The sequence below is a fragment of the Rhincodon typus genome, chromosome 8 (genome assembly GCF_021869965.1).
Source record: "Rhincodon typus isolate 14 chromosome 8, sRhiTyp1.1, whole genome shotgun sequence".
Taxonomy (NCBI): domain Eukaryota; kingdom Metazoa; phylum Chordata; class Chondrichthyes; order Orectolobiformes; family Rhincodontidae; genus Rhincodon; species Rhincodon typus.
The window spans coordinates 80,599,750-80,623,985 of record NC_063339.1 but is presented as its reverse complement, the minus strand read 5'-3'; the positions used below and the strand labels follow the sequence as shown (position 1 = coordinate 80,623,985).

Below are 24,236 nucleotides of genomic sequence, written 5' to 3'. Positions count from 1 at the left end.
TAGTAGTTTATGCAGATTTGTGTTTCCTACAGGGTCAGTATTTCAATTCAACATCCTAAATTGAAACAAAGTAATTAAATGGAGCTGCAGCTTTATAAAGTCCCTTTTTACAGAAAGGTTCCCCTCCACGCTACACACCATCCAGACTTGGAACTGTATACTGTTCCTTTGCTGCCACCATGTCAAAAATCCTTGAACTTCCTCTCTCACAGCAATCTGGGGTCTCTGGAATAGCTTGCCCAAATACCAACCATGTAATTATTGTTAACGATCACAAAACCACATATTCTTCACTAATGTCCTTTAGGGAAGGAAACTGGCCCACATGTAAATCCAGACCTACAGCAGTATAGTTTATTATTAACTGTCCTCTGGGCAATTAGGGATAGAACCACATCCTACGAACATATATAAAATATATAAAATAAAATTCTGAGGGCAGGAGCATAACCACTACTTAACAGTACCCTGGTTTGTGGTGGTAATGACTCTTAAAGCATATGTCTTATATAAGAGAAGTCCCTCTCCAAGGAGAACTGCCCAAGGATATTTCTTTCCTTGTGGTTGTCCTGAATTGCCATTGAAATGACCTTTGATAGGTTGAGAGGGCACAAGCTTTAAATGTAATCAGTGGGAAGTTTTGCTATTCAGACCAGGAGTAGGCCACAGTGTGATACCTCTGCAGCCCACTTAACTTTCTGTTCTAATTAGAAATGTATATTTATATATCTACAGGGAAAAGATTATCACTAGGACAAGTCAGGGTCGTCTAACCAAACTGACGTGTTGAATTTTACAGCTTTGAACATGATAAAGAGAAGGATGAAGAGATGGAGCTAAGTGAAACCAGGTGAGAAACTACCCCAAACATTAGAAATAAACACAGCAAGCCTGGCAGTATCTGTGGAGAGAAAACAGCGTTAACATTTCCAAGACCGGTATGACTCTTCTTCAGAACAATTGGTCTTTGTTTTCGAGGGACTTGGAAAGGTTTGAGCTGAAACTTATAAAAAATTATTATTACACAGAATGGACTAACAGTAGGGGAATTCCAGAATTGAGGAGCAAGCAGGGCATAGGTAATATTGGAAGGATTTTGCAGGGTGAAAACGTAGTGATATATTTGGGGGCAAGGGCAGTGGCTGTTGGCAGGACTCTCCACCTCTCAATATTAGGTCTCTTGCTTAGGCACTGAATGTCTTTGATTGAGGAACCCCAAACTAGTGGGTGCACTGCATGTTGACATGCACACCCTCAGCTGGGCTGAAAGCAGCAGTGAAGGGATGAAGGCCTCACGTGGTCACTCATTGGTTACTTGCGTCTTAGCTGCGGCAGGGCTTAAATATGCCACCATCTCACCTAATTAAATAGAGTCATAGAATCCCTACAGTGCAGATAGAGGCCATTCAGCCAATCGGGTCTGCATTGACCCACCAAAGAGCATCCCACCCAGACCCACTTCTCTCCTCCCCCACACCCCCAACCCCAACCACCATCCCCCACCCCTTCCCATAACCTTGCATTTACCATGGCTAATTCACCTAACCTGCACATCTTTGAACTGTGGGAGGAAACTGGAGCACTCGGAGGAAACCCAGACAGACGCACAGAGAATGTGGAAATGCCAAACAGACAGTGATCCAAGGCTGGAATTGAACATGTAAATCTGACAAAGTGCTCCATTCCAACATCTGGGAGCATGTGCTAAAATCTGAAGAGCTATCCCACAGACCTGTTACACACATCCTGATATTGTCTAAAGATATGTTACAGTGAGTATTACACCCTCACCATCATCCCTGGATATATCCTGTCTCATGTGGCATAGGAGCAGAATTAGGCCATTTGGCTCATCGAGTCTGCTCTGCCATTCGATCATGGATGATATGTTTCTCTGCCCCATTCTCCTGCCTTTTCACTGTAACCCTTGATCCCCTTTCCAATCAAGACCTATCTATTTCTGTCTTAAAAACACTTGGCCTCCACAGTGCTCTGCAACAATGAGTTCACCACCCTCTGACTGAAGAAATTCCTCCTCATTTCTGTAGCAGGACAGACCAGAAGAGGTGATGGCATAGTGGCCTGCAATTGGGAGGGAGTTACTCTGGGCAGCCTCAACATTGACTACAGACCTATTACATTTTCCCCAAATTATGGTGCTCTGAACTGTGTCTAATGAGACTTCTGCACAGTTCTAACATAGCATTATTTGTATGCTATCTCCTTGAATTATGGTTAAGATTCCTACAGTCTTTTGAAATTTCTTTTGTATCTGTTCACTAATTTTTAGTTGTTTCTGTACTTGATCCCCTAATTGTCTTTGCCCATCTGCATTACCTAGCTCTGGTCATTTATACAATACTCTGATGTTGAATCCTAAGTGGACATTTCCTCACTCCTGGTTTTCCCACTTATCGATGTTCTGAGGCAATGATGGTGACAGTCTCGAGAAAATAATGCAAAAGTTCATCCTAAATGCTGTACTGTCTCAAACTGTTACTGAAATTAAACCAATCTTTTAAAAAAGAGAATCATTTAAGGCATCTCCTCCCAGGGTTTTCAAATAATAGAGTGGACATAATATAATGGGGCTTCTTGGAGCAGAAATGAGTCATGTAGGGGTATTTAATTATGTAGGTGAAAGGTCAGATTCTCAATGGTGAAATAACACTTGGGAAGTAACTCGGCCACTGATTAAAGGGAGTCTATGATTTTTGTTGGCAAGCGGCAGAAATCTATTATTAATGTATGAACAGACAGTTGATTGAGGGCAATGGAGGGAATGGAGGTGAGTGATAGAGCTTGCAGGATGATGGCTTACAACCCTAGAGATTCAAGTGTGGCAGGTGGGAATGTGGTGGCAGCAGTTCAAGTTTAGAGACCTCTCTGATAGAATGATGCTGCTGCCTGCAGAAAGTGAATACCTGTCTCCAGTAGGGCACTTAGACCTTTGCCCAGTGAGATCTGACATAACTGATTTACCCCTTCACTCAGCATAGCTAGTTAGCTGCCAGTGATTGCATACAGCCATTTCTAAGTAGATATCCTGCTCCCACCCAGTCCCACCATCAGGATGTTCACTGCTCCAGCAAGACTCTGCCCAGTGGAACAGTAGAACTCAGAATGTCACCTAGTGAGAGGCCACATTGCCTGTGCAGGCATGATGGGCTAAATGGCCACTCTCTGCGGTTTAAGGTTGTGTGATAAATGCAATTTGCTCAGTCACCCTTAAGCCAATGTAAGAAATAGGAACAGGAATGGGCTGTTCAACCCTTGAGCCTGCTCTGCCAATCAATAGGATCATGGCAGATGTTGGCATTCTGCTCTACCTGGTGTTTCAGCTGGTAACCACAATGCTCCTAATATTGAAATGTTTATAGTTGATTAGTCCTTCTAATCTGGATCTACTTATAAAATGTATGATATACAAACTGAAACTGCAACAGATGTGTGAGGCTGCAGTAATAACACTCCATTATCTTAATGATGTGGACCGCATGGCTGTCCCAGTTGTGCATTGTTGAGTTCTTGAATTTATTTTGAGCTGTTTCTCTGAGAGATTTGTTTGTTATTACGTACATTCCTCCCCTGTATAAAATCTTGCTATGGCATTTGCTTGCACTATCATCTGGTGTACTTCAGAGTAGTTAATTCCACCTAAAGTCCTTTGGGATATATTGAAGAGGTATATTAAAGCACTGTGTCTAAATGTTTTGAATATGTAGATTTATTTTTACTTAGATTGCTGGAACCTGTCATTGGAAACTTGAATGCAGACATTTGCTGTGTTTGCTTTAATTGATGTCAGTGTAAATCAGGGAGGATAAGAATGGTACTGGCACAGGCTTGGAATAGCACCATAAAAACCGAAAGAACTGTGGATGATGTAAATCAGGAACACAAACAGAAGTTGCTGGAAAAGCTCAGCTGATCTGTCAGCACCTGTGAAGAAAAAAATCAGAGTTAATGTTTTGGGTCCATTCTGAGGAAGGGTCACCAGACCTGAAACGTTAAATCTGATTTTTTCTTCACAGATGCTGCCAGATTTGCTGAGCTTTTCCAGCAATTCCTGTTTGTATTCTTGGAATAGCACCAGTCTGAACTAATTTAGCGTCCTGACTGATAGAACACTTCAAACGACCAGCAAGAAAGATATTGAGACTCGGTTCCTTAAAAGGGCCAGTATTGCTATCAAGGTGTTAATGGGTTAACTACACTAGTAGAGAAATAGTTTATATTGTGCAGTTAGAACTTACAATTACTTATGCAGTAGAAATCTTCTTGTTTACTGCAAAAGTAAATGCAAGTTCTAACTGTCCAATACAAACATTCTGTGATTGTTTCTTTGTAAAGTTGGAAAATTAGGGGACTTCAGGTTTAATTATGCCTTTACCAAGCAGTGAGCTAGTCAGCGATAATGTTCTACCTGTGTTGCTGTCTTTGATCAGAATCTAACTGTTGATGTACAGTCTCTATACTACCACCTTAAACTTGCAAATACTCTATAGTGTATACTTTACATTTTTGAGATTGAATTACTGCACTTAAATATGAAAGAGCAGAAAGAGGGAGAGCAGAGAAAAATAAAATAAAAGGAGTATATTGATTGGAAAGGAGTAACTAATTATAGAACAGAGTTTTAAAATGGTTAAATTGGGAGCAAATACTATTAAAATTAGTTTAAATGTCAATACACACGCGATCTGTAATAAAACAAGCGTAATTGTGCCTTAGGATGAATTGGGCATAGTAAGGATTACTGAGGCATCAGGCAGGGTTATATACGAAAAGAGGAATCCCCACACATCCCAAAGTAAATGTCTGTGATGAGCTCACTTCCAGCTGGTGTGCTTGCGTCAGAGTTCATCACCCAGCAATGGAACTACTATAGCCTGTCACAGAGATGACACTGCCCTGTGACTGTACACAATGGACAGAAAGAAAGCATCTCACAATTCCGAGGGATCTTGACTAATTAAGGCTTTCCTTCCTTTCACTTGCTCCCATAGTGGGAAAATAATTAAAACATTGTGTGGTTTTTGCGTTGCAGCTTGCTGGAGTGAAATGTGCTTTGAGATGGGATTAAATGTGCTATTCCCTTACTGGAATGATTAGACTCTCATTTAAAGATGAAATGCTGTGCCTGCTGCACACTAACCCACAGGTGAAGAATCATACCATACCATATTACAGCCTGCAATCCCTGGCCTTGGTTCCAAGTCTGAAATAGAGTCATAGAACTGTACAGCACAGTACAGGCCCTTCGGCCCATGATGCTGTGCCGAACTTTTACCCTAAACCAAAGGTCTATCTAACCTCCACGCCTACCTGATACGATCATCCATATGCCTATCTAATAGCTGCTTAAATGCCCCTAATGAGGCTGACTCCACTACCCTCTCCGGCAATGCATTCCACACCCCGACCACTCTCTGAGTAAAGAACCTACCTCTGACATCTCCCCTATATCTACCTCCACTCACTTTAAAACTATGCCCCCTCATAATAGCTACCTCCACCCTAGGAAAAAGTCTCTGGCTGTCCACTCTATCTATGCCTCTGATCATTTTGTACACCTCTCATCGTTCGTCGTTCTAAAGAGAAAAGCCCAAGCTCTCTCAACCTTTCCTCGTAAGACCTTCCCTCCATTCCAGGCAACATCCTGGTAAATCTCCTCTGCACCTTTTCCAATGCTTCCACATCCTTCCTGTAATGAGGCGAGCAGAACTGGACACAATACTCCAGATGTGGCCAAACCAGGGTTTTGTCTAGCTCTCCAGATGTGGCCGAACCAAGGTTTTGTCATAGTCATAGAGTAATACAGCATGGAAACAGTCGTTTCGGCCCAAACTGGGCCACGCTGACCATGGTCACCACTCAACTGGTTCCAATTGCCTGCATTTGGTCCATATCCCTCTAAACCCTTCCCATCCATGTACTTATCCAAATGTTGCTATTGTACTTGCCTCAACCACTTTTTCTGGCAGCTCACTCCATACACGCACCACCCTCTGCTTGAAGAAGTTGTCCTCAGGTCCTTCCTAAATCTTTCTCCTCTCACCTTAAATGAGATCTAGTTTTCAATACCCCATCCCTGGGAAAAAGACTATGTTCATTTATCCTATCTATGCCCCTCATGATTTTATACATCTCAATAAGGTCACTCCTCATTCTCCTACATTCCAAGGAATAAAGTCCTATAATGGCCAACCTCTCCCTATAACTCAGGCCTACTGGTCTTAGCAACATCCTCGTAAATCTTCTTTGTACACTTTCCAGTTTAACTATGTCCTTCCTATAACAGGGTGACCAAAACTGAACACAGTACTCCAAGTGCAGCCTACCAACGACTTGTACGACTGTAACATAACATTCCAACTCCTATATTCAATGCCTTGACTGATGAAGGCCAGCATTTTAAATGCCTTCTTCACTACCCTGTCCACCTGTGATGCCACTTTCAACGAACTATGTACTGGTACTCCTCGGTCCTTCTGTTCCATGATACTCCTCAGGACCTTATCATTTACTGTATAAGTCCTACTTTGGTTTGACTTGCCAAAGTACATTGCCTCACACTTATGTGTATTGAATTGCATTTGCCAATCCTCAGCCCACTTCCCCATCTGATTGATATCCCCCTGTAATTTTTGATAACCTTCCTGGTTATCAACGATACCTCCTAATTTTGTATCATCCGTAAACTTACTAATCACGCCTTGTTCATTCACATCCAGATCATTTAAGTAAATAACAAATAACAAAGGTCCCATCATTGACCTCTGTGGCACACCACTAGTCGCAGGCTTCCAGTCTGAGAAACAACCTTCAGCCATTACCCTCTGCTTCCTACCATCGAGCCAGTTTTGAATCCAATTAGGTAGCTCTCCCTGGATCCCATGCGACCTAACCTTCATGTGTAACCTGCTGTGCGGGACCTTCTCAAAGGCCTTACTAATATAGAAAACATCCACTGCCCTATCCTCATCTATCCTCTTGGTTACCTCTTCAAAAAACTCCAAAAGATTTGTCAGTCATGACTTCCTGCACACAAATCCATGCTGACTATCCCTAATCAGACTTTGATTATCCAAATGTTGATTGATCCTGTCCCTCAGTATCCTTTCCAATAACTTGCCCACCACTGATGTCAAATTCACTGGCCTGTAGTTCCCTGGCTTGTCTTTGCTACCTTTCTTAAACAATGGAACAACAGTAGCCATCCTCCAGTCTTCTGGAACTGCACCAATGGCTAAAGATGAAGCAAAAATCTCTGCAAGGGCTTCTGCAATTTCTTCCCTAGCCTTCCACAATGTCCAAGGATGGACTTGATCAGGCCCAAGGGATTTATCCACCTTAATGTGCTTTAAGCCTGCAATCACCACTCTCTGGTAATATGTTTGCAATCCAAAACATCCCCACTTATTTCCCTTCCTTCCTTGTACATTCACATCCAGATCATTTATGTAAATAACAAATAACAAAGGTCCCATCATTGAAACACTGAGGAGAAATATTCATTAAAAATCTCTCCCATCTCCTGTGGCTTCACACATAGGTGGCCATGCTGATGTTAAGGGGTCCTGTTCTCTCCCCAGGCACCCTGTTACTCTTAATATAGCTATAGAACCTGTTGAGATTATCTTTAACCTTATCTGTCAGATCCATCTCATACCCTGTTTTTGCTCTTCTGATTTCCCTCTTAAGTGTGCTCCTACACTTTTTATAGTCATCTAGGAATTCACTTGAGCCCAATAGCTTAAACCAAATGCATGCCTTTTTCTTGACCAGAGCCTCAATATTCCTCGTCAGCCAGGGATCCCTAAACCTGCCAGCTTTTCCCCTTACCCTAACAGGGACATATTGTCCCTGGACTCTTGATATCACACTTTTAAAAGCCTCCCATTTGCCAGTCGTTCCTTTTCCTTCGAACAGACTCACTATCGACCTCTGCTAGATCTTGTCTAATGCCAAAACATTGTCCCTGCTCCAGTTCAGCACCTTAACCTGTGAACCTGTCCTATCTTTTTCCTTAAGTATGTTAAAACTAAGAGTTATGGTCACTGGACCCAAAGTGCTGTCCAATTGACACTTCAGTCACTTGTCTGACCTCATTTCCTAAGAGGAGGTTGTGTTGCACTCTCCCGAGTAAGGTCCTCTACATATTGATTTAGGAAACTTTCTTGGACACATTTGACAAATTCCATCCCATAAGGGCCTTTTGCAATCTGAGTGGCCCTCTCAATACAGGGGAAATTAAAATCTCCAAACAATTATTATTATATAGTTATCTACAATCTCTCTACATGTCTGCTCCTCTAGTACCTGCTGGCTATTTGGGGGGAGGGCGTCTATAATACAGTCCCAACAGAGTGACCATCCCTTCCTTCCCTTGATGACCCCTTAAGAATATCTTCTCTAAGCACTGCTGTTATGTCCTCCCTTATCAAAAGGGCAACTCCTCCCTCCTCACTTTCTCATACTTCTGTCACGCCTATGGCTTCTGTATCCTGGAACCTTGAGCTGGCAGTCCAGCTCTTCTCTCAGCCATGTTTATTTTTCATTCCACAGTTGTTTGTTAGTGGCTGTACATATGCGAGAGCTGTTGCAGGACCATGTCTCCTGATCTGCGCATTCACAGGACCTGCTGCCATTACAGACTGCATTGTGATAGCATCGATGTGCCCTGGCACGACAGATGACTTTCACAGCTGATGACATCACAGGCAACTGTGGAGGCCTTGGCAGACACTTTGTGTTGGGGACAGATTCTCCAATCTGGAAATTCCTAATTCAGTTGTTGTACTATGCTAAATTTGGCACATAGGTAGATGGTTGTGGTTGCTGGAGGTTAGTTACCTCAGCCCCAGGGCATCTCTGCAGGAGTTCCTCAGAGTAATGTCCTAGGCCCAATCATCTTTAGCTGTTTCATCATTGATCTTCCCTCCATCATTAGGTCAGAAGTGGGGATGCTGAAGCAGTCCATGTTCAAATTCAGCAAGATCTGGACAATATCCAGGATTGGGCTGACAAGTGGCAAGTAACACTTGCACCCCAAATGTCAGGCAATGACCATCTCCAGCAAGGTAGAATCTAACCATCACCCCCTTGACATTCAGTGGCATAACCATCACTGAATTCCCCACTGTCAACATCTTGGGGGTTACCATTGACCCAGAAATTCAAGTGGACTCGCCATATAAAAGAGCAGGGCAGAGGCTAGGAATTCTGCGGCACGTAACTCACCTCCGGATGCCCGAAAACGTATTCACCATCTACAAGGCACAGGTCAGGAGTGTGATAGAATAGTCCTCTCTTGCCAGGATAGGTACGGCTCCAACAACATTCTTGACACCAGGACAAAGCAGCCCGCTTGATTGGCGCCACATCTGCAAGCATCCACTCTCTCTTCCACCGATACTCAGTAGCAGCAGTGTCCATCATCTACAAGATGCATTGTCGAAATTCACCAAGGCTCTTTAGATAGTACCTTCCAAACCAATACCACTTCGATCTAGAAGGACAAGGGAAGCAGATATATGAGAACACCACCCCCTGCAAGTTCCCCTCCAAGCCACTCACCATCCTGACTTGGAAATATGTTGCCATTCCTTCACTGTCGCCAGATCAAAACCTTTAATTCCCTCCCTAAGGGCATTGTGGGTATACGTACAGCACATGGACTGCAGCAGTTCAAGAAGGCAGCTCACCATCACCTTCTCAAAAGGCTCTCGGGGATCGGAAATAATACTGGCCCAGTCAGTGATGCTAACATCACATGAAATTTTTTTTTAAAGTGTCAAACAACAACAGGCTCCTGGGCCTAACTGAAGTTTTGGATCAAATGCTTGAGGCTTCAATATCTCCTAGGAAAGCAATCATTTTCAGCAGCTCTCACGGCGCAAGAAAGACAGAACAAAAAGAATTGGATCGTTGGAAGGAGTTTAGTTTCTACTCTTAAGTGCCAGATTAATGAGAGTCGGCCTTATCTCATAAATGGATATGTATAGAAAAAGCACTTGCCAATGAGACATAAAAGGTTAAAGAGAGACTAGTGGCTCAAGATTTTGAAGAGAGATTTGTTGATCCAGACGTTAGATCAGACAACCCCAGAAGAAGTGATGTTCAAAATTTTCTTCGCTGTCTCAGCCATGTATTTGTGTGTATAGGTTGATTAATATAAAAGCCCCATTTTTGCAGGGTGAAAATCACAAAGCAAAATGTTTCAAAACATTGAAAGCATGGGTGAAGTAGAAGAAACCTGTGGAAATTAAGTGTATTTATGTACATCAAGGATTTGGCATTTCTCAGTTAGATCCATCTTGCTGTTGTTTGTATTCAGCTGAAATCATGTCCAGCTGTATTCTGCAGGTGCAAGAGAAACTTGCATGCATCTTTATGATGCACGTTGATGATTTTCTAATAGGGCAGTTCTGTGATTTGATATAGAGAAAATAAAATTCAAATTTAAGATTGGAAGACCTTTACATGTGTTGTTTTAAACATTAGTTTGAATAGATCGGGAATAACCTTAAATCAGTAATTTTATTAGTGTTAATTATCTTCTGATAAATGGTGTTAGGGCATCAAAGAAAGATGATCTTGCATCTAGAAAAAGAAACAGTGCTGTTGAGAAACTTGATTTAGCAGTATAACTGGTTATGTATGGGGAAAATGCAGCAAATTGGTAGTAGGTAATAATGCTCATTGAAGAGCTAGAGCAGACACAATGGGCTGAGTGGCCTCCTTCCAAACTGTAACCTTTCTCTAATTTTGTGATGTATTTAGGCAAATCCCAATGCCACTTATGACTTACTGAAACTTATGACTGTGATGAAAATCAGTACCATTAAGTTTTTTTAGGGCATTTGAAGCATTAAACAAATTAAAGTTTGAGAAATGTATGTTCAAGTTTTCATGCTTGGGTGATCTGGAATACATGAAATGGCCCTTTTATAGCGATGTTTTCCCTGGCAGTCTTCTACACAGGTATTCAAATGCAGGTGAATTTATAATATTTTTAGTTGAAAATGTCAACATTTGATTTGGGACACCAAGAAAATAATAAGGAAATGTTGAATGCTATGTAAGACCATAAGAAGTAAGAACAGGAATAGGCTATTCAGCTCCTCAAGCTTGCTTTGCCATTCAATAGGATCATTCTTCACTTCCACTTTCCAGCCTTTTCCCATGCAACCTTTGATTCTCCCACTGATCAAGATTCTATCTCAGCACTGAATACACACAAGGACTGTGGCCCCCACAGCTCTCTGTGGCAAGGACTTCACAAACCCTCAGAGAAGAAATTCCTTCCCATCTTTGGGATTGTGCATTCACCTGAGTCCACAGATTGTGCCTTTAAGTGCTAATACAGAGACTGAAAGCTGAAGCTTACAGCAGTACTAATGGAGTGCTGCACTGCCAGATGTGCCCTGTTTTAAAGATAAAGTCGCTATAGTCTTAACAGATCATAGGATTGCTTTCTCATTAGAGAAATGACTGGTGGTGGTTCAGCCCAAGGCTCAGGCAAGAAGAGAGGTTGAGAAGGAGAGTACTTCATGGTGAACCCATGCTGTTGCATCACTAACCAGACCCTCTCTTTAGATGAGATGTTAAATGAAGGTCTTATCTGTCCCCTTGGACAGCTTTTAGGAAATGCCATGGCCATTTTTCATAGCACAGTAAGAGATCTCTCCATGGTATAATTATCTAACACTGGTGAAATAGATTATGCAGTCATTAACCTAAACACTATTCTTTGTACAAATTGATTGCCATGTTTCATAAATTGTAGCAGTGACTACACTTCACTGAAGTATTTAATTGGTTGTAAAGCATGATTCTGAAGTGGTTGAAGAGGCTATGTAAAATACAAAGATTGTGAACCTTTGCAACTCTCTACCATGGAGAGCTGTGGAAGCTCAGTCTTTTGAGTATGTTTAAGATAGAGATTTATGTATTTCTGATTACAATGGTGAACAGGTTATGAGGATGGGGTGGGTGAAAGACATTGAAGTTTTCTTCAGTCTTGATTGTATTAAATGGCAGGGCAGGCTCGATGGTCTAAATGACCTGCTCCTGTTCCTGTTGTTCCTAACTCTGCCTTTCTATATAGCAGTTGAGAGTGTGAAGGCAAGTAACATTTTCTCTTGCCAAAAGCAAAGGTTCCTGAAGACAATCCAGTCCTGATCCTAGATATCCTGTCTAGAGATGTTATTACACATCTCGGGAGCAGGTTGGACTTGAACCCAGGTCTCCTAAATCAGAGGTAGGGACATTACCACTGGACCACAAGAGCCTCTGCAGTACTGATCATATTGCCTCAGCTATTAGTTAATGTGACAAAGTCTTTAGTTCAAACTTGAGCCCACATTGATCTGTGTTGCTCAGTATGTCATAGAGAGGTGGGGAGTTTCATGATTTCCCTGGTTGCAAACTAAAGTCGTCCTAGGATTAGGAGATAGCAAGAACTGCAGATGCTAGAGTGCTAGAGTCAGAGTTGATACAGTATGAGGTCCAAAATGATGAATCAATACAGGAATCCAAGAGATAAAGCAACAAAGACAGACAATTTGTGGAGAACAGAAGTTGGTTCTGGTTTTGGATCTTTAAACTGTTGGGAACCATCTTCAAACCTGAAACATCCACTGACTTCTCTTTTTTTTTCTATAGTTGTAGACTAACCTGTTGTATATTTCTGCATCATTGCATTTTTATTTAACAATAGAATAATTTGGGGTTTTGTTTGTGTTTCAGTGATATACTGAATAGAAGAGTGTCATCTACAATACATGTTATTCTATCAAATAGTGTACTCTGTATGCTACAAGCAGCTAGTTTAGTTCTAATTTCTGATACTTAATTTATCATTTTGCTGGTCATAGATGCTAATGGCGTGCAAGGCTTTTGGTTATAAACTTTCTTTCAATGAAGGTTAATTGGGAAGACACTCATTCAAACCACTTGTTGCCATAGTTACAGTAGCCTGATGGCACAGAAAGTTGGACACTAACTCACTGTACCAGCAAGTTCACGTTCAAAATAGTATTCTTAAAGCTTCCATTAAGACTTAAACTTCAGGGATGTTCACAACAGCAGTTGGACGTCGTCAAAAAGGCATTTTGGACCGAGACCATTCATTCTCTGAGGACAGTGTGTTAACTGGGGAGTTACTGTAAGATCAACAACTGCAAGTACACATTGGAGTGTGTGTTTGTGATTGTGTGTTTACTGTCTGAATTTAATATTTAATGTGTTAAAAAGATACATGGTGTACATTAAATTTTCAGCTGTAACTATATGAAGGAATCAATACAACGTTATATAACATATACTTTTAACATTCCGTAAACAAGTTTACGTGGAGCTGTTCAACCTTAGGATTTTGAGATTTTGTGTCTTTTTAGTTTTAACATCAGACTTGTTTTTTTAATGACTTGTTTATTGTAGTTTATTTCGGTTACTGGCTAAATTCCATTTTATAGTCTTTAACTTGTGAAGCTACACCAACACCCGCAATATTACTAATACAAGAGATCTTGCAAACTGCACCAATGTACCTGCACCAGAAATGCCATGATTAAGTTTGATATTGGACTCCTAGCAAATGTACCAAATTAGTGTGCTTATGGCTTTGAATTTAGTACCAAAGGTGTGATATTTTTGAATGCTGTTAGCTTGAATACAGTGCACTGCTGTAGTCTGTGGTCCATTTAAAGCATCTTGCAGAATCACTGAGTGGTTTGTGCCTTTGTATCTCAGTTCCTACGCAGCCAAGCAGGTTTTTTTTTTCACGAGCTGCAAGCTTCTTTGCTGCTAGGTAATTTAACGGCTGGCCTGTGAGAAATCAGAAGTGTACCGATCAATCAAGTGATGAAAGAATAGATTGGTGAGGTGATGAAGGGAAAGAACTTTGTGTTTAAAATTCAAGTTTGGCGAACAGATTAATACAAGTTCAGGCAGCTGCTGTCAGGTTGCTTGGTCATGATTTATTTTATATTGAATTTATAAATCAACTGATGATTTGAAAGAGCTGAAAATGTGGTGGTAAAAGGATTTCCTTTTGCTGCATGTTGACTTTCAAGAATTGGTTACCGCAAAGCCTGCCACTTCCTGACTAGGTTTCCCATTTTCTGCACCTGAATTGTACCAGCTTGTACAGTGTGAGAATAAAATGAACTTCCACAGCCAGCAATAATTGCCCATTTATTTTTTGCCCTTAAAAGGCACCTTCTTGATCCTCTACAGTCCATACAGTGAAGGTGCTTCCACAAGTATGTTAGCTCAAGACATTCAGCATTTTAACCCAGAGACAGTAAAGGTATGACGTTACATATCCAAGTTAGGATTGTGTGTGACTGCTGCCACTGTCCTTTTAGTTTGTAGAGATAATAGATTTGAGAAGTGTTGTCCAGGAATATTATATCTGGACTTAGTCCACCTCTACAATATGAACAGTGCTGCTGTTTGCTACTGCAGAAGAAATGTTCAGTGAACTTTGAGTTCATGCATTGCATAACATTTCACTCACTGTTGTTTATCCTCAGGAGGCAACTAGTAGAACTTCGGGAGAGATACCAAAACAAACAGCAGGAGCACGAAGAATACAAACAAAAGCTGAAGGCATTGGAAACTTTTTACCAAGGACAGGTACAGCAGCAGCAATGCTACGTTGAGGAACTGAGAAAACACATCCAAGCAGCCCAGTCACAGGCAGAACAAGAGCTCGAACATGATCAGGAGCAGCTCAAACAACAAATTGAGAAAAGTATGTAGTCGCAAGCTTTTCTTTGAAGATGATTCACTCTCAGTAGCGAAAGGACATTCAGTAGGGAGAAAGTGTGTGTACCAGCAAGCAAACAAATTGTTATGTGTAACATAACACAAACACTGCACTTTCCTTTGATATGTTGTGTCACCCAAGAAAGCTGGTTTCTGGGATGTCAGAAAAAGTTTTTATTATAAATATTAGCACCTGAAGAGAGCTGCAGCTCTTCCTGGTTTACTTTGCATACTTTACGATGGCTAACAACTATAAAGATGGAACATAGTGATTTTCTGCATACATCCCAAACAACACCAACACCTATTCGATCAAAATGGGGAAGTTTATTTCTTTCTGCACCTGTAGCAGAGAAAAGATAAAGGCGAATAAATGAAAATATTTTGTAGAAACTGAATTGATCATTGTACTAGAGATAGTAGGGACTGCCAATGCTGGAAAATCTGGTATAACAAGGTGTAGAGCTGGATGACCACAGCAAGCCAAGCAGCATCAGAGGAGCAGGAAAGCTGACGCTTTGGGTCTAGACCCTTCTTCTCTGAAGAAGGCCTGAAACAGAAATATTAGCATGGGAATATAGTGTTGAAGTGGCAGGCAACTGTGTCGTTTTTACGGATAGAACGAAGGTATTCCACAAAGCGCTCACCCACTGCGTGTTTCCTCTCCCCAGTGTACATGAAACCACATTGTCAGCAGTGATTCCAGCAGACTAGACTCAATGAAATGCAGGTAGATCATTGCTTCACCTGGACAGTGTGTCTGGAGCCTTGAGTTGTGAGGAGGAGGAGGTAAACAGAGACAGTGAAACTGGGAGAATGGAATGGAATCGTTACAGAAAGCAAAGTGTGAAGTTCAGGTAACTGTGGGAGACAGTGGGTTTGTAGTGGATATTGGTGGCCAGGCTATCCCTAGAAATGGCAACAGAGATATCAAGGAAGGGAACTGGAAAGTCAGCCATGGACCAGGTGAAGGTGAAACTAGAAACAAAATTCATAAATGTTTCCAATTCCAGACAAGAAAGGAAATAGCACTGATTTATTGTGTAAGTTTTAGTCACCCTGTTCTAGGAAAGACGTATAACTGGAAAGTGTGCAAAGAAGGTTTACGAGGATGTTACCAGGACTAGTAGGCCTGAGTTATTGGGAGAAGTTGGCCAGGATAGGACTTTATTCCTTGGAATGTAGGAGAATGAGAGGTGACCTTATTGAGGTGTATAGAGGGGCATAGATAGGATGAATGTATATAGTCTTTTTCCCAGGGATGGGGAATTGAAAACTAGATGGCATAGATTTAAGGTGAGAGGGGAAAGATTTAAGAAGGACCTGAAGGGCAACTTCTTCATGCAGAGTGGTGCGTATATCGAATGGGCTGTTCGAGGAGGTGGTTGAGACAGGTACAATAGCAACATTTTTAAAAATTTGGATAGGTACAAACTAGCTGACAGGAACAAACAGGAACTAGCTGACTAGCCACCATAGTCAATATGGACCAATTTGGGCTGAAGGGCCTTTTTCCATGCTGTATTACTCTATGACGCTATGACGTCTTTGATGAACCAGAGAAAGAGTAGAGACTGGGGGCCGGGGTAGGACTGAAACAAGGAATTTTCCAAGTGCCCATAAAGAGACAGCCATAACTGGGATCCATGCAGGCACCCATGGCCTTCCCTTTGACCTGATATAAGTGAGAGGAGTTAAAGGACAAGTTGTTCAAAGTGCGGACGAGCTCAGCCTAGTGGAGGACTGGCCTGGTGGTGGCGGATGGAGACTGTTAGGCTTCTCTTGCTGTTGCTATCGCTGTCTTTCACTCCTGGATGGGTCATTGGACTTGAAGTGTTGATTCTGTTTTCTCTCTAGATGCTACATTTTAGTAAGGCAAACCAGGGCAGGACTTCTACACCTAATGATGAGGTCCTGGGGAGTGTTGCCGAACAAAGAGACCTTGGAGTGCAGGTTCATAGTTCCTTGAAAGTGGAGTTGCAGGGAGACAGGGTAGTGAAGAAGGCGTTTGGTACTCTTGCCTTTATTGGTCGGTGCATTCAGTATTGGAGTTGGGAGGTCATGTTGCAGCTGTACAGGATATTGGTTAGGGCACTTTTGGAATGCTGTGTTCAATTCTGGTCTCGTTGATATAGAAAATATGTTGTTAAACTTGAAAGGGTTCAGAAAAGATTTACAAGAATGTAGTTAGGGTTTCAGGGTTTGAGCTATAGGGAGAGGCTGAATAGGCTGGGGCTATTTTCCTTGGAGTGTCGTGGGCAGAGGGATGACCTACTAGAAGTTTATAAAATTTTGAGGAGCATGGATAGGGTGAATAGCCAAAGTCTTTTCCATAGGGTAGGGGAGGCCAAAACTAAATGGCATAGGTTTAAGGTGAAAGGGGAAAGATATAAGAGGGACTTAAGGGACACCTTTTTCACACAGAGACTGGTGCATGTATGGAACGAGTATCCAGAGAGGTGGTGGAGGCTGATACAGTTACAACATGTAGAAGTCATCTGAATGGGTGCATGAATAGGAAGGGTTTAAAGGGATATGAGCCAAATGCTGGCAAATGGGACTGGCTTTATTTAGGATATGTGGTTGGCATGGACGAGTTGGACTGAAGGGTCTGTTTCCATGCTGTAATCTCTATGACTGTATGCTGCCAAATCCTGCTGAGTTTCTCCAGCATTTGTTCTTGTTTTAGGTTTCCAGCATCCTCACTACTCTGTGTTCACTTTACTATTGACTCTGTTTCTTGTTCTCCAGTTGTTGTCTGGCCTGCTGGGTAATTCCAGCATTCTGTGTTCCTCCCTTTCTCTTAAGATTCACCTCTGCAATCTGCACTACTTTGTTTTTAGCCATGTTAACAACTATCTGTTCCTTTTCTTTTCCCAGACCAGCAATGTTTAGCACTTGAAGAGAGGCGCTTGGAGTCCCTGGCGCAGCACCGCCAAGAGCTGGGGATACAAACAGAGATCGTATCATTCACTGAGTGCGGGGTACAAATCACCCTTCAAAATGAGGAGATTTCTTCACTCGAACAAGATAGGAAGCGGCTGGTGCAGCTGGAACTGCTTCAAAAACTCTCACTGAAGAAGGCCAAACAAAATATCAGCAAGAAAAGAGTCAAATACCAGCTGGAGAGAATTGCCGGGAAGCACAAACTTTTGGAAGCCAAAACCAACCTGCAACACCTGGAGGCTGCAAGTTTTCTCAGCAAGGATCAACTTAAGCAGCCAACCATGGACAAAATGAACACTTCACAAACCAGTCCAAATCCAAAACTGACCAAGTGGAACAAATCATTCCCTCCATACTCATTACCAGCAACAAAACAATCACCACCTGGTCATTTACTAGCCAGGAGGCATTCCGATTCAAATGACCTGGTATCACGCCTGTACCCACAGTATGTCCCAGTTTACAGGTATGTATTTGTTGTCCAGAAATGAGTTTGTTTGCAATTCATGTAGGTTGCTAAACACTTAATTGGGGGTAACAGTTGGAGAGCCCTTTCAAATTTTGGAATAAAATATGCATCTTTTGTACTTATATATCAAAGTTAAAAAGTGAAAAACATTTAATGCCGAATAGTTCAGCTTGTGAAAGCAAGGTGTCTATCATTGATTAGTGGTTTAAAGTTTTTGAGAAGATTTGTGGCTCAGGTTGTGGATGAGGTTGTAGACATGCTCGTCGAGCCAATGTGTTTGATTGCAGACATTTTTCACCCTGCTAGGTAACATCGTCAGTGGGTCTCCGGTGAAGCTTTGGTGTTCTGTCCCACTTTTTATTATGTCTCGGTTTGCTGAGGTGGTTGGCATTACTTCCAGTTCTGTTTTTCTGTGGTTTGTATATTGGGTCTAGTTCAATGTGTTTGTTGATTGTGTTTCGGTTGGAATGCCAGGCCTCCAGGAATTCCCTGGCATGTCTCTATTTGGCTCATGCTATCATGGATGTGTTGTCCCAGTCGAATTTGTATCCTCCATTGTTCATGTGTATTGAGACCAGTGAGAATTGGTCGTGTCTCTTGGTGGCTAGTTCGTGTATCCTTATTGTCAGTTTTCTTCCAGTTTGGCCTGTGTATTGTTTTTCACACCCCTTGCATTGTATTTTGTATATTACATTAGTTTTATTGGTTGTGGGTATGGAACCCTTTACATTCATCAGTAGCTGTCGCAGAATGGTTGTTGGTTTGTGGGCTACCCTGATACCTAGGGATCTAAGTGATCTTGTGGTCATCTCTGATATGTCTCCGAAGTACGGTAGGGTGACTAGTGTGTCTGGCTGTGTTGTGTCGTCCTGTTGTGGTCTGTCACGCAGATAACGGCAGATTATGCTTTTTGGGTATCCGTTCCTTTTAAAAACTCCGTGTAAGTGCTCCTGTTCTGCTTTGCACAATTCCAGGTTGCTGCAGTGTGTTGTGGCTTGTTTGAATAATGTCCTGATGCAGCTCTGTTATGGGTGTTGGGTTGCTGGAGTAATTAAGTATCTGGTCCGTAGGTGTGGCCTTTCTGTAATCGCTAGTCTGGAGTTCCCTGTTGTTCTTACGTTCTACCATTATGTATAGGAAACAGAACCGGAACTAATACCATCCTCCCCAGCAAACCAAGGCATATAAATAACAAGCGGTAAAGAACACCAACGCTTCATCGGAGGCACACTGACAATGTTACCTAGCAGCGTGACAAAACGTCTGCAACCAAACACACTGGCTCGGCGAGCAAGTCTACAACCTCATAGATTAGTAGTGGCAGGCTCCAGAGACTTAAGTGTATGAACTAAGCTGATGCTGTGCTACATTACTGAAGGATGCTGATTATCAGTAGTATTGCCTTTTGTCATGAATGAGATGTTAAATCAAGTCCTTGTCTGCCCTGCCTAATGGATGTGATCAAATCCCTGGCAATATTTTGGAAGAATAGCAGGGAATTCTTCCAGAAGAGCCATACCTTTCTCTTGCTAAGTAATCCTTCCGCTTTTAACACACAACTCACTCAAATCTACTGTGTCAGCATTCCTGCATCTTCTACTCCCAATTCATTCCTCAATCTGCTACTCCTGATACATTCTTCTACTTGATTCGGAGAGCATTGTGGTGGAAGGGTAGGTTCCGATGGCTGGTTCACCCTTTGCATCAAGATGCCACAGGTTCACCTAATCTGTCAATATCCCTTTGTGATTTCACTTTTGAAAGTCTGGCTCTAATCTTTAGGCTAGTGAATAAAATTGCAAGTGTTGAGAAAGCGTGTTTTTTGTGTGGTAATTACATGGTGTTGTCTTCAAAAAAACTGAAAGTTAGAGAAGGGAAAGAATCCAACAGTTTGAACCAAAGGAAAGTAGTTTGAGATGTTCTTATTGAGGTATTCACTATCATTCAGGATTGTTGACACGCTGAGTGCTAAGAAAATGTTTACTACCAGCCCCAGGAAATAATAAGTGAGGATGAGTTGATGCAAAGCAGCAGGGAGATGACTTTGAATTTTATATTTGATTCTGGGAACTTGATACATGTGATTTAGTTACTGATGTATAGAATAGGTAAAATGCAGGTGGCCATTCAATCTGTCATACATGTGTTGGCTTGCTGAAAGAGCAGTTTACCTACTGCACCCTCCTTCTGCCCGTGGTCCTGCACATTCTTCCCTTTCAAATAATAATACAATTCGTTTTTGAAAGCCTTGATTGAACCTGCCTTCACCATCGTATCAGCACGCACGTTCCAGGTCCTAACCACTCATTGCATGAAAATATTTTTTTTTTAAGTCACCAATTCATAGGAACAGGAATAGGCCATTCAGCCCCTCAAGTCTGTACTGCCATTCCTGAGATCATGGCAGATCTGTGGTCTAACACCTGCTTTTGGCCCAAACCTGGTAATGCCTTTGATTCACAAAAATGTACCTATCTCAAATTTAAAACTAACAACTGATCCAGCATCCACTGCCATTTGTAGAAGAGAATTCCAAACCTCTACCACCCTTTGTCTGCAGAAGTACTTCCTAACATCTCTCCCGAATGGGCTGGCCCTAATTGTCAGATTGAGCTCACCAGTTTTAGAATCCCCAGACAGTGGAAATTTCTTTACTTACCCTGCCCTTTCCTGTTAATATTTTGAAGACTTGGATCACATTATCCCTTAACCTTTTAAATTCTAGAGGAAAGAGGCCAGTTTTTATAATTTCTCCTCATAAACTAACCACTAAAATCTAGGTAACATTCTTGTACGCTTACATTGTACTCCCTCCAGGGCCAATGTATCTGTTCTAAGGTGTGATGCCCAGATCAGCTCCCAGTATTCCAATGGAGTCCATCCGGGTTTTGTATAACTGTGCCATAACTTCTGCATCCTTATACTCCAGTCCTCCTAGATATAAAGGCCAACATTCCATTAGCTGCCTTTATTACTTTCTGCACCTGTTTGTAGCATTTTAAAAATCAATGCACCTTAACCCTCAAGTTTCTTTGAACATACAATGTATTTAGTTGCATACCATCTAGAAAATACCCTGATTTACCCTTTTCTGGTCTAAAATGGGCAACCTCACACTGTCTTACATTGAACTCCATCTGCTTCAGTTTTGCCGATTCACCTAGTCTGTCAGTATCCCTCTGTAATTTTATACTTTCTAATTGTAATTTTACACTGTCTACAATGTTGCCTAACTTGGTGTTATCAACAAATTTGAATATATCTCTTTCTATGCAATTATCCAACTTATTAATAAATGAGGTGAATAATTAAGGCCCTAACGTAAATTATTTTGGGAAGCTACTAGTCACATTCCTGCTAAATTGACTATCTACTCATTATCCCTACTTTCTGTTGCCTGCCACTCAACCAGTTTCCCATCCACCTCAGTAATTTGCCCTCAATTCTGTCGGCTTTAGTCTTACTTAACAGTCTCTCATGTGGGACTTTATCAAATGCCTTCTGGAAGTCCATATAAACACCAAGCATAAACATTTCCCTCTCTATTACTTTAGTCACCTCTTGAAAACAATGCAGTAGGGTTTGAAAGGCACAACTTGACAATGAATCCATGAATCTTGATCCATGCCAGCTCTTCCTGATGAACTGAAAATTTTCAAGGTGTTCAGTTAACTTGATTAAAGACTCTAACAATTTCCGCACCACAGGTGTTAGGCTAACTGGTCTGTAATTCCCTGGTGCTCCTCTTCTTAAAAAGTGGAGTGACGAGTACAATTTTCTAATCCAGAGGAATGACTCTAAAAAAACTTTGAAAGATTTTGCGATTTACCTTAAATCTGTATACACTGATTCTTGATCAGAGCTACGAATGGAAATAGCTTGACCCTGTCTATTTTGTCCAGACTGGCCAGATTTTGAATCTATCAAATTTTCTCTCAACCTTCTCTTTCATAAGTAGCACAGTCTTAACTTCTCTCACCTATCTGGCTAACTGAAGTTCCTCATTCCTGGAAGTGTACTTGTGAATCCTTTTTACACTGTCTCAAATGCCTTCACATCCTAAAGTGTGGTGTCCATAATTGATTGCAGCCAATATCTTAGAAATTGTTGAATCCATTTTCAGTAGCTCATGATGTCAAAATCACCAGGTATGTCCATTTCATGGTCAGTGAACTCCAGATTAATATAGCTCATGCAGCCTCTTTTAATTTGTAATAATGTCACAGCAGACCAGCTTGTGTTTAAACAGGGTAAAGGTTAGTTTATTACAAGTCATTAGGGATAAAGAAATCAAAATATTAACAAGAAATTAAATATCATGATTCAAAGAGTACTGACAAAGATTACTTATGAGAAAATTTGCCAATAAGTATCTTTCCTAGTTCTGTGGTTTCTGCACTTGCCCATTGCTTAACTTTTCTGCAACAGAACAGAATTTGGATTTTTGTATATCTGTTCTCTTTGTCTTCCCTTGGTCCTCAAAAATGATCCTCAAAGCTGCTGCCTTGGCGTTCTGGACACTGGCTGTTAGAACATAGAACTGTACAGCATAGGAATGGGCCCTTTGGCCCATGATGTTGTGCCAAACATGACGCCAAATTAAATTAATCTCTTCTGCCTGCCCTTGGTCCATAGCTTCCATTCCTTGCATATTCATGTGCTGACCTAAATGTCCCTTTAATGGCCTTACCATATTTGCCTCCACCACCACCCCTGGCAGCGCGTTCCAGAATCCTCCTCCTCCCAGTGTAAACAAATTGCCCCTTATGTCTCCTTTGTACTTCCCCCACACCTGCACCATAAATGCATTCCCTGTAGTATTAGACATTTCAACTCTAGAAAAAGAATTCTGACCTTCAACTCTATGTCTCAAAATTTTATAAACTTCTATCAAGTCTCCCCTCAGTCTCTGCTGCTCAAGAGAAAACTACCTGAGTTTTTCTAGCCTCTACTTATAGCTCATAGCATCTAATCCAGGCAGCATCTTGGTAAACCTCTTCTGCACCCTCTCTAAAGCCTCCACATCCTTCCTGTAACGTGGTGACCAGAATTGAATGCGATACTCTAAATGTGGCCTAACCAAAGTATTATAAAGCTGCAACATGACATCCTGACTCTTGTACTCAATTCCCGACCAACAAAAGCAAGAATGTCACATGCTTTCTTTACCATTTGCAAACAATAGTTATCCTAACAGCTTCGTCCACCGATGCCTGGCAAACAAACAACATCAAGAAGACACTGTATGCCCCAACACACCTATCCTACATTAGAAACGTATCAGAACTGACTACAAGACTCCTATGACCTCTTGCAATAAGCATAGCACACAAACCAACAGCCACACTTCGCCAATTACTCTCAAAGACAAAAGACCCCATACCCATAATGAGCAGGACAAGTGTGATATATACAATACCATGCAGCAACTGTGAGAAACACTACATAGGACAGATGAACAGGAAACCTGCCATCATGATACATGAACACCAAGTTGCAGCAAAACGGCATGACCAACTCTCCCTTGTTTAAATACACTCTGAGATAGAAGGACATCAATTTGATTGGGACACAGTTACAGTACTAGGATAAGCAAGACAAAGACAAGCACGAGAATTCCTGGAGGCCTGGTTTTCAACCACTGATGCAATTAACAAACATGTTGCAATAGACCCCATTTACATACCACTACAGTACAAAACCGGAAACAAGAGTGCCCACCATGACAGACCAGACCATGTAAATTCAGAGCGGGATACAGCCACAATGCTTCAACGGAGGCTACACAGCACTGACGATGTCACCTAGAAGGGAGATGAAATGTTTGCATGAAAACCAGTCAGCTCGGCAAACCAACCAACGACGCCTTCTTTACCATCCTATCTACTTGTGTGGCCACTTTCAGGGAACTGTGGACTTGAACCCTAAGATCCTTCTGTACATTAATGCTGTTCAGAGTCCTACCATTACCTTTCCTTAACATTTGATTCCCAAAGTGCAGCATCTCACACTTGCCCGAATTAAACTTCAACTTCCATTT

At 41.7% G+C, this 24,236-nt stretch overlaps 1 protein-coding gene across 1 annotated transcript in view; it reads left to right on the top strand.

Moving 5' to 3' along the window:
• Window positions 1–24,236, top strand: part of stard9 (StAR-related lipid transfer (START) domain containing 9) — a 286,706-nt gene that overhangs the window by 213,903 nt on the left and 48,567 nt on the right. The window contains exons 21-23 of the mRNA XM_048599610.1: window positions 800–850; window positions 14,547–14,767; window positions 17,662–18,193. Coding sequence (XP_048455567.1) covers window positions 800–850; window positions 14,547–14,767; window positions 17,662–18,193 — 804 coding nt within the window. The remainder of the gene's footprint in view (window positions 1–799; window positions 851–14,546; window positions 14,768–17,661; window positions 18,194–24,236) is intronic.